Raw genomic sequence first — 11,567 nt, forward strand, 5'->3', positions numbered from 1 at the left:
GGTAGGGTGGGGAAGTACCTTTGGGGAGCATCTACTTTAGTTTTGAGTATGTTAAAAGGCATGGTGTCAACCAATGTTGCCCTCCTGCCTGTGGGGATTAGAAGCATGAGGTCTAAAACCTCTCTCTCAAATCTGTAAAACAGAGTTGCACTTACCTGTAACTTCTGTTCATCAATTTGGGTGACTCATCCCTGCTCCTCCTTTCCCATTTGTGTGAGGTCATACATGCAACACAGAATGCACCATACCAGCTGGTTCAAAAGATGTTAACATTACACGACCACAGAATGCATTAAGTCTGTCTGTGACTTTTGGGATTTACTCCTTATGGCAAAAGATCTCTCTTGCTGCCATTAGGTATGCTGGGCATAGGGAGGGAAGGGTTAATCCCGCTTCTCCTTCTCTCCTTTCTTAGCATTCATTGCAGCAAGCCTGAGTGTACTGACCTCAGATGGCTGCCCCTTCTCTCCTAGCCCTGTGGGGGGGCCATGTCTGCTGGGACCAACACTGGAGTATGAGCAGTACGAATCTGATGGATCTGTGAAGCCAGGAGGCAGCTCCCAGATGGCCAGAAAAAACCAGTGTGTGTCTGGGGTCACTGTGCAACTGGAGATGAGGAACCTGTGGGAGGAATTCAACAGCCTAGGCACTGAGATGATTGTCACCAAGGCAGGGCGGTAGGTATAAAGAGCTTAAACCCATAAACAAGGATTAGGAAACAAGGAGGAATGAGGATTAGACAACACTGCTTTAATTTAGAGCATGACTAAGCAGCACAACAAGTGATCACTGACCTCTACTAGTCTAACAAGGCCCTGTGAACATTAGGGCTTAACATCAAATTACAATGTCCTTAACACTGTTGTTAACAACTGTTCCATAGGCATGTAAATAGAGGCATTCAGAAGGTAGACATTTACCAGTAAGGAGCAGCAGAGGCCAAAGCAACCGGGGGAACATGGGAGGGATTAGTATGCATGTGCCTGTCTGACACAATGGCTGAATCCACACTTTATCATGTGCTCGCACAAGATAAGAGCAGTCCTTCCTCAAAAACATAGAGCAGTGATGGCGAACCTTTTAGATACCGAGTGCCCAAACTGCAACCCAAAACCCACTTATTTATTGCAAAGTGCCAACACGGCAATTTAACCTGAATACTGAGGTTTTAGTTTAGAAAAAAACAACACATACATTAACATATTTTGCCTTAAAAGAAAAACACAATAACAGAGCTTTCAATGATACGAACAGCTTTTTATTGAAAGGTACAAGTTTGCATTTGGCATACGTTTGAACAATGTTTGTTCAAAGCCCCTAAGCTGGGCAGGGGGAGTCTAGGGAAGGCAGACGCGAGGGCTGCTCAACTTACCCGCGCGTGCCCACAGAGAGGGCTCGGCGTGCCAAGTCCGGCACTCGTGCCATAGGTTCGCCAACACGGACATAGAACCTCACCCCACCCCAGATCATTGGTTTAAAAAACACTTTCCAGAAACATGAAGGGTGAGAGGCAGCAAAAAAACAGAATAATCTGATTGAATCCTCCCATTCCTTGTGGCAGGAGAATGTTTCCCACTTTCCAGGTGAAGATATCAGGCATGGACCCCGTGGCTGACTATGTGCTACTCATGGACTTTGTGCCTTTGGATGACAAGAGATACCGGTATGGGTGTTTCATCTTCTTGTATTTCCTTCCATCAAGGCAGCAGAATGAATAGAAGTCCCAACAGATCTCAAACCGAAGCACTGACCAAATCTACTCCTACTTACCCCATCAAGTTAGGGCATCATGCGTAGGGTTGCCAGGTCCCTCTATGCAACCGGCAGGAGATTTTTGGGGTGGAGCCTGAAAAAGGTGGGGTTTGGGGAGGGGAGGGGGTTCAATGCCATAGAGTTCAATTGCCAAAGCGGCCACTTTTCTCCAGGTGATCTGATCTCTATTGGCTGGAGATCAGTTGAATTAGCAGGAGATCTCCTGCTACTACCTGGCAGTTGGCAACCTTAATCATGCGCCTTCCAATACAGGGTTGCTAGCTCTGGCTTGTGAACTTCCTGGAGACTGGGGGACAGTGCCTGAATAAGGTAGAATTTGGGAAGGAGTGGAGTTCAGCAAGGATATGATATAGCATCCTGTTATTTCACATCTTTCATGTTATTTCACAGTTCTATTTAGGATTGCATTTGACTAATTTAGTTTTTACTTATTGGCAGTCCTAATTGGAGATGTTAAGTTGTGGTCTTTTATGTTTGTTTTTTATTGTTGTTGTTTTATTTACATTGTAAGCCAATTTAAGTTCCACAAGGTAGAAAGGCAGCTAACAAATGTTTTAAATAAATAACCTTGTGGTGATCACATCCAGGCCAAAGGTCAGCTTTCTTTTAGGTCTTCTGCCTTCCAAATTTCAAATTTAAATTTCCCACAAATTTAAATTTCACTCCCCTCAACTTTTCCTCCTTCCCTACATCGCTTGTAGGCATCGCTATGCATGTGTTTTGTATGCTGTACTCTTTGATCCTAAATATTTGTGCTAGTATAACTGGCTGTTATCTTGTTACTTTCATTTCATTTCATTAACCTTTATTGGCATACCAAAAGACAGAGATAGAAAAAAACAACAATATACCTCCAAAGGGCAATACATATAAGCTACAAGTCGGGTTAATAAAACTTTTCTTGTTCTTTAAGAACTCCTGTAAGAAATTCAGCCACGGCAGCCGTAATTTTAGGATCATGGTCACTCAAAAGAAATTTGCATTTCACTTCATTACTCCTGTATGTCTTGTACTTGTTATCTTGTTCCATTCAGTCTAAAAAAACCTCTCAACAACCTCTTCAGGTTTTCCCCTTGTTAAGGAGAAAAATCTACTCTGAAGATGCACTGGAGGACGGCAAAAGTCTGGCAAAAGAAGTCCTTGAGCATACATTGATTTGATTCAGGATTGCATGTCAGAACCTAGTTTCAGTTCTATGACTCAGTCCTGGATCATAGAATGGGATAAGAAAGAATGGTTTCCTTGAACATGTGCATTTCTCCTTGCCGGGTAACCACAACTAAGCCCCACACATGTAGAATCAGGCGGAAAGCTTCAGTCACTACTTCAAGCCACCATGGTCCCCCAGAGAGAGATTCCCTTCTGGGCCTTCCTCACACCACCCAGACCCAACCCAACCCAACCATCATATGGAAACGCTGGGTGACCAGGGCCCCCGGACGTTTGCCTCCTCTGCTTGGCAGCCCCGTTTCAATGTAATGGTGAGTGGCTTCTAGGCAGTCTTAATTTTCAGCATGTCTTTTTACAACTTAGTCAGTAGCCCTGAAGGGAAGGACGTGTTACTTGGCCCCTTTCAAATAAGTGGAGATAAATCCAATGGGGAGCAGGGCAGGTCTGCTCCATTTTCACAGTCATAAAATATAATGTATTGGCAGCTTCCTGCCTATCTAGGACAATAGGATGAGACAGGAAAGACAAAATACTATGTATTATTGGTTCTTGTAGGTTATCCGGGCTGTGTAACCGTGGTCTTGGAATTTTCTTTCCTGACGTTTCGCCAGCAACTGTGGCAGGCAACTTCCCCCTCTCCCCACTGAAGGACAGTGTCTCTGTGTCAAGGGTGTAGGAAGAGTAATATATAGTCAGAAAGGGGTTGGGTTTGAGCTGAGTATTGTCCTGCAAAAGTAATGTGCTAACCATTGTCCTGTAAGTAGCAAGATAATGTGCTAATGAAGATATGGTATGTTAATATGGAACCATTGTATCCTGAAGTGATCTGTTAATGTGTGTAATCCAAAAATAATCTGCATGGCTATTGTTGAATGTTGTCTTTGTTAGTCTGGAGGTTTTTAGAAAGAAAGAGGTTGTTGAAAGAAAATTCCAAGACCACGGTTACACAGCCCGGATAACCTACAAGAACCAATGAACTCTGACTGTGAAAGCCTTCGACAATACTATGTATTATATTACTATATTACTATAAAAGGTCAGAAACTAGTCATCTCCTTCCAAAAATTGGACTCCCAAGTTATGCCATCTGCTCCTCCTAGGGTTGCCAGGTCCCTCTTCACCACTGGTGGGAGGTTTTTGGGCAGAGCCTGAGGAGGGTGGGGTTTGGGGAGGGACTTCATTGCCATAGAGTCCAATTGCCAAAGTGGCCACTTTCTTCAGGTGAACTGCTCTCTATCTGCTGGAGATCAGTTGTAATAGCAGATCTCCAGCTAGTACCTGGAGATTGGCAACCATAGCTCCTCCCAGGAGAGCCAGCGTGGTGTAGTGGTTTGGAGCGGCAGAGTCTGATCAAACCAGGTTTGATTCCCCACTCCACATGAGCAGCGGAGGCTAATCTGGTGAACTGGATTCGTTTCCCCACTCCTACACACGAAGCCAGCTGGGTGACCTTGGGCAAGTCACGCTCTTTCAGCCTCACCCACCTCCCAGGGTGTCTGTTGTGGGGAGGGGAAGGTGATTGTAAACCAGTTTGATTCTGCCTTAAGTGGTAGAGAAAGTCGGCGTATAAAAACCAACTCTTCTTCTTCCCCCTCAGTTTCCAAGCCCATAGATAAAAAGGGATATGATATAGGGTTGCCAACTCTAGTTTGGGAAATCCTTGGAGATTTGGGGGCAGAGTCTAGATACAGCTGAGTTTGCGGATGGGAGGGAACTCAGCAGGGATGTGATGCCATAAAGTCCACCATCCAAAGCTGCCATTTTCTTCAGGGGAACTGATCTCTGTATTCTGGAGAACAGTTGTAATTCTTGGACAACTCCAAGCCCCACCAGGAAGTTGGTAACTGTGGGTATGGATCAGCAGCCTATGTGGTGATGGAGCTTGGCATCAAGCACGAGACATGAATCTTTGGCCTGTCACACCCCACATTCTTGTCAAAATGGCCTTCTAGTTGCTGATGAAGACTATACAGGATAGTGGATAAAGGGATTAGGATATGGGCAATTCAGTATTAAATTTCAGGTATCCCCTTCCTCTCCTCCTTACCCTTATCACTCCCTTTATACTATTACAGTTTTGTTGTTGGGTCTCATATTAACTGTACTAAACCATACCTGAGTTGGGTATTTACTTAGCATTTCCAGCCCTGTTCCGGCAAAGGCTGAGAGCTTCGGGGGGCAGTGCCGGGGGGGGGGGGTTCAGTGGACGTGACCCATTGCATTCTCTGTGATGGTCAAGGAATTTCCGCAGATTCCCCAGGGCATCGCGAAGGATGTGACACCACTTCTGGGTGATTTCCCTACAAGATTTACCATAGAGATCGAGGAAATTACTGAAGTAGCATAATTGACGCTACCCCTTTTTTTTGCCCGCTCCTCAGATCATTGAAGGTGGGGGCTTGGGGCCAAGACCAGGGGTTGCCTGCTGCAGGAAAGCAAATGGAAAATCTATATTTGACTATTTTTTAAAACTGTCTTGGAAGCCCTTGATCTGGAGGTTTACCATACTTCAATTCTGCCTCCAATTTTATCTTGTTGATAACCCTGTAATATTTATTGGTAGAAATATTAATAAAAAAGGAGACCTTTCCTTCCCCTTTTCACCATTGGAAAAGCTAACTGGGTCCAATTCATACATTATCAATCCATCTGTAGGAAATGAATGAAGAAGAAAGGAGGGAGAAAAAGAGTGGGAGATGAAGAAGAAAGAGGCATTTGTGGTCACACAAAATATGTTTATATTGATAGATACATAACATATCCAGGTGGCTTTTAGACCTATATTCATGAAACTATTTATTTATTATATTTTTATCCTGCCCTTCCTGACTAAAGCCAGGCTCAGGGCAGCTAACACTTTCAAATTATTGCAATTAAAACCATAAATAAGATACATATAATTAAAACATTAAATTATTAATATATATGACAATCTGTGAAGTAAAACAACTGTAGTGGTTTCATCCCAGATTAGTCCTTTTTCAGGATAAGGGCTTGATTCAACATATTACTTCTCCCAACAGGTACGCCTTCCATAGCTCTGCTTGGCTTGTAGCAGGTAAGGCTGATCCTGCTACACCTGGACGGGTTCATTTCCACCCTGACTCCCCTGCCAAGGGAGGGCAGTGGATGAGGCAGATTGTCTCCTTTGACAAACTCAAACTCACCAACAACTTGATGGATGACAATGGCCACGTAAGTTACTATGGGGCTTCCAGCAAGGGTTATTGCAATAGGGAAATAAGGGGCCTAGGGAGCTTCAACTGTAGAAATGCAGCCCTTTTCAACCAAAATAGCTACCTTCAGCCACACCTTCCTGCCCGCATGTAACCCATATTAGGAGAACTGGCAGAGGAAAGGCCAGCTTTTCTCTTTATGGGCTTCCGCTTATGTTAACACCCCATACCTGGGTAGGCTAAAAGGGGTTGAATAAATGACAAGCAGGGCTAGAATGACAACAGGGCAATGATCTAAGGGCTCAATGCAGAATGCTGATAGACTGTTATAGTAGCAGATGGAAAATCTGGGTTACTGTTCTGTGTACTACTAAAATTCACATCATATTTGCGATATAATAAATTTAATCTGGTGATGTTTATATAACTGGGGAGAAAATTGTTATGTAGCCCTTAAAATACAATCAACTTGTATTGGCAAGTACATTTAAGGGGCCTAGGGCCTCAGACTTTGTTAATCTCAATCAGGGAATAGGTTAACATGGAGGGTTGGTACGTGGTGCTTTCACGATGTAGGGCTAGTAAATAATTAATAAGCAGATGTCTACGTATATCTAAAATGTCTGTGTTCTTCACCAGATCATCCTGAATTCCATGCATAGGTACCAGCCCCGTTTCCATGTAGTGGTGGTAGATCCACGTCCAGATAGTGAGCGTTATGCCCAGGAGAATTTCAAATCCTTCATCTTCACTGAGACTCAGTTCATAGCAGTGACAGCATATCAGAACCATCGGGTAAGATCACACCACTCCCAAGAGCACTAGTTCATAGCAATGGGGCGCACGTGTAGGAAATGTCTGGAACTAGTGCATTGACCGGAGATGGGCAGATGATACCTCCCCTGTAGGTACAGACTGTGCAGATGATCATGGTATCAATTCAAAAACATTACTTCAAGAGCTTTAAAAATATAATGGATAAAGTGATGGCTCTGGACCATGAGCACCTGGGCTCACATCTCCACCACAGCAATAAGACTCACTGAGTAAACTTGGGCAAGTTTATTAATTTAGAAAATGTATATGCCTTCTCTCCACAGAACCTGCTCAAGGTGGCTCCTAAAGTAAAACATGATAAAACCATAAAACAGCATAAAATCATTAAAAGTAACAAAACATTAAAAACTCAGCCGGAGCATAAAAACAGCATAAAACATTTAGGCTTGGATCCTATGCACAAATTCTATGTGCCCTTGATAATCTCTGCTGAGGATTGTGTGCCCTTTTCCACTAAAACTTCCATGAATACAAGATCAATGGTTTTCAATGGACCCATGCACAAATGGAAGTTTTAGTGGAAGAGAAAGAACACTGCAGCAGAGACTATCTAGTACACACTGAAATCGTTCATGGGTTACAAGCTTCCTATCGCTCAGGCTAACATACCTCACACGATAATCCTATGTATGCCATCCAGTTTCCATGGAGGAAGGCTGGTAAATGCCAACAAATATTTTTGTTCAATTTGTATACTGCCCTTTTTCTAAAGAACTCAGAGCTATTTCTACCCTTCATGGTACTGAGGAAGATGCTATGATCCTGAACTGGCTCAGCCCCACAATAGCGACAGCAAGCAGCATCTCCAGGATGGGCAGGGAGGGACTGGCAGGGAAGACATGGTATACATGACAAGTCCATCCCTCTCTTGGCAGATCACACAGCTGAAAATTGCTAGTAATCCCTTTGCAAAAGGGTTCCGGGAATGTGAGTCAGATGACTGGTAAGTCTCTTCTGATGTCCTTCCCCTTTTGAATGTGGGCAGAAGAACGAGCCCAAGGCGAGCCCAAGGCCTCTTCTAAATGAGCCTGAATTTGTTTGCTTTATACTGATAGCAGCAGCTCACATGCAGCATTTTTCAATCCTACAACTCCCAAATGTCCAGCACATCTGTAATTTCAGAGATTTCTACTCTTTCTCTGAAGTGTTACAGTTAAGTAATTTCAGACATTGGGTTGTACTGAATAATTTTATGGGAGCCCTCCTTTTCATGGTAATGTATATGGTAAACTATAGCCTGCTTTCGGGCCTCTTGCTTATTAGCCCATGATTTTGCCCCCAGACCCCAACACTCAAAAGTAACTCAGACTTCCAGGACCCTACTCCACAAACTCTGGAACGTTCATTTTTTTCATCCTGCAATTCTAGTCCTTTCCCCTGTGGCACCAGAACTACTCCTTTGCTTAGCATGTCCCACTTTATTAGCTAACTGAAAAGAGGAGCTGGGGCAGTGGTAATACAGTTTGATCCACTGCTGGCCAATATTCTGTGTTCTGCTTCTGGTCTCCCCCCACTCCCCAAAGCTAATTAGTGATAAGGCCACTCATCTCTTGTGTCTTCCACATAGGCCAGGGTCACCAGGACAACTACTAGGCTGCTTATCCCGCAATAGCGTGGCAGCTCCCTCAGCTCAGATTCAGAGGACTCTAGAGAAAGGTAAGATGGAATTTGAAGTGTAAGCCTCATATATGGAAAATTCCACAAGAAAGCACACCCCTTAGATCAGTGCATTGCAAAGTGCAGTTTGATTTCACCCACACACACACACACACACACACAAAGGGTGCAGGCTGTAGTCTGCCCTGGTAATATTCAATAATACTTCTGAATAATTCACCTCTTAGGCCTAACCTATAAATTATCACATACTAGCTGTCAGAAATCTGTGATCCAGGTCATACGTTCAGGCAGAGCTTCTGTGCATAATAGTAACACACACAAGCAGCAATCATGTGGTTCAGCCAGACTGCATAGATGTTGTCAACCCACCTTCACTGAAGCCACTAGTGGACGAATGAAGCACACAGTCTGGCCAAGCTAGGAGAACACTGCAAGCATCCATCACTGCTGCAAGATGGAACCCTGAAAGTGTATAGAAGGAGCAGCTGGCACTTATGCTGGCAAAATATAAACCAGACCGGAGCCTTCTGAACTCCTGGGTTTAGAACAAAGTATGTGAGATCAGGTGGAGGCAATTCCAGGCTGAAAGATTGGGATGGGTCCTAGGGTTCTTCCACTCTGGCCCCAAGACCTCATCAGGGAAGATCTGGCATGATGGGAATAGAGGTCCACATCGTGTATGGATCAGAATGGCAAGTGAAAACTTCAGCTCTGACATGTCTCTCTTTCTAGGGTTTACCAACAATCATCGTCTCCCTCCTTCCCTCCTCAGAGAAGCTTCCCATCTCTATCACCTATCACCGGTGACACCCGCCAGCCTCCCTGATGGATGCATTGCTCGCCGACCCTTAAACGAATCATCGGGGGCCTTGCCCTACAAGCACCTCTCTTACCATAGCATCTATGTGGGAGCACGGGCTCGGGCAGCACCATATACACTCCCAAGCAGTCGGGCCACTAGCTTCCATGCTCTCAACATCTATACTGCTGGTGGCTATGAACAATGAAGGACAGAGGTGTGGACAACATCCTAGGCATCTTCCTACTTCTACCTCCATGACAAATAGTCTATCCCAGAGTCACCTCAGCCCCCCTTTCCTTTCCATGTTGTATGTAGATCGTTGCACTGTCTGCTAAGGCGGGCCAGCTACTCCACAGCTGAGCTCTTCATCAAAAGCCTTTTGCAACTACACCGTGGGGACAGTACCATCAAACCCAACCTTGCAACTGACTCCGCCCATGACCAGCTTTATAAATATCTCTTGTGTCCCCAATAAATGGACATTTAATGTGGTGGTACAGGGCCCACTGCAGTCTCTCTCATTTCAGTGAGGGAAAATCCAACCTGAGGATTGGTGAGGAGCAGGAGCCATATTGTGCCGAGGCACAGGCCTCCCGTCTCTTCCCACACTACTGCTCTTGGCCCCTGTGGAATACTTCAATGAATCAGAAAGTACCAAGTACTGTAGGCCAAAATATAAGTGATATAGCCATAAGAATGTTTCTTAAAACATCAAAATGTAAAATATTCTCCAACATCAATATCATGAAAGCTTATGCTGGAATAAATTTTAAGATGCCACTAGACTTCCTGCTACAGACTAACATGGCTAGGAGATGGTTTTTATACCCTGCTTTTCTCTACCTTTAAGGAGTCTCAAAACGTCTCACAATCACTTTCCCTTCCCACTCCCCTCCGCAACAGGCACCTTGTGAGGTAGGTGGGGCTGAGAGAACTGTGACTGGCCCAAGATCACCCAGCAGGTTTCATGTGGAAGAGCGGGGAAGCCAACCCAGTCCACCAGATTAGAGTCCAACACTCATGTGAAGGAGTTGGGAATCAAACCCAGCTCTCCAGATTAAGAGTCCACCGCTCTTAACACCACGCTAGCTCTCAGGTGAGCAGACCCAGACTATATCCCATTTACATTTTGGTCTCTAGTGTTCGGTACATTTCCCCATTTCTGCTCAGTCGAGGTATGTGAAATACACCAGAGTCATTCATTCTCATTCCCAGATCTGTTGTAATAAAAACTGGAACACACCCACACAAAACACCCAAACGCAATATGCTGCACAGCAGAGATTGTGAACCAGCTTTGCAACCAAAAGAAGACTGGGAGGCAAATATGAAAAGTGCAGGTAGAGCATTTTATTTATTTTATTGCTGAATGGGGTTGTTAATGGGGCTGGCAGGCTATATCTAGCATGGAATTCTAGACAGCTGGCTTTACAATGCTGTCCTTCTAAAGGCAGGATAGAACAGGATGGGACGGGATGCTGCTGTGACCTTCTGGCCTTCAGTGTGAAGAAAGGTTATTCTGCAATCAGGGCAGGAGGCACTCTGCCAGTCTTCAGGTTTGACTTGATGTGCTGAGTCCTGTTAAGCAGTTGGCAAAGAGGGCACTGAAGAGGAATGGGCAGACGTCACCACCTTCGGCCCTTTCCTTATACGAGCCCCCAAGTGTTAGCTAGTTGTCCAGGCAGACAGATCCTTCAAAGCAGGCTAAATTGGGGGACATGGATTTTACCTGCACCTCCACATTGAGCGTCTGGCCACAAAGGGCCACGCCTAGTTTCCTGACCAGCTCTTTGAGTGAGATGCCAAACTGGAAATTAAAACTGACAGAATTTTAGTGCAGAATTCTAAACTACAGAAGTCTTCTAATGTGGGCAAGGCTCATTCCCGGGCTGGGTCTCTTGTCCCCTGATGTGAATGAGCAATGCTGCTCCTTGGCAAAGTGGAGCCATCTGCAAGGACAATGTCACACGCTAGCCTTATAAAAACATGTACTGGTATGGCTGTCCATTTTCTGTTGCTCGTTTAGATCACATTTCTTTCCTTCTCAGTGGCATCTGTAAGGCAGATTGGTTCCGTTGCATGTCATAATGGATCAAGTATTGGAAATAACACTGCTTGATGTACAATTTAGGCCTTAGAAAAACCTGATTCCAGAACTGCATCCTAAATACCGCCACATCAGTACTGGC

At 44.7% G+C, this 11,567-nt stretch overlaps 2 protein-coding genes across 2 annotated transcripts in view; both read left to right on the plus strand.

Annotated features, from left to right (window-relative positions):
• CARNS1 (carnosine synthase 1) overlaps positions 1-11,567 on the plus strand; it is a 211,244-nt gene that overhangs the window by 138,868 nt on the left and 60,809 nt on the right. The window lies entirely within an intron of this gene.
• On the plus strand, positions 559-9,583 carry TBX10 (T-box transcription factor 10). Its single transcript, XM_056850950.1, has 7 exons — positions 559-677; positions 1,562-1,663; positions 5,967-6,138; positions 6,759-6,914; positions 7,832-7,899; positions 8,524-8,612; positions 9,309-9,583. Exons 1-7 carry the CDS (start codon positions 565-567, stop codon positions 9,581-9,583), a joined length of 975 nt encoding a protein of 324 aa, XP_056706928.1. The 5' UTR covers positions 559-564.

The sequence above is a fragment of the Euleptes europaea genome, chromosome 6, assembly GCF_029931775.1.
Source record: "Euleptes europaea isolate rEulEur1 chromosome 6, rEulEur1.hap1, whole genome shotgun sequence".
Classification (NCBI taxonomy): domain Eukaryota; kingdom Metazoa; phylum Chordata; class Lepidosauria; order Squamata; family Sphaerodactylidae; genus Euleptes; species Euleptes europaea.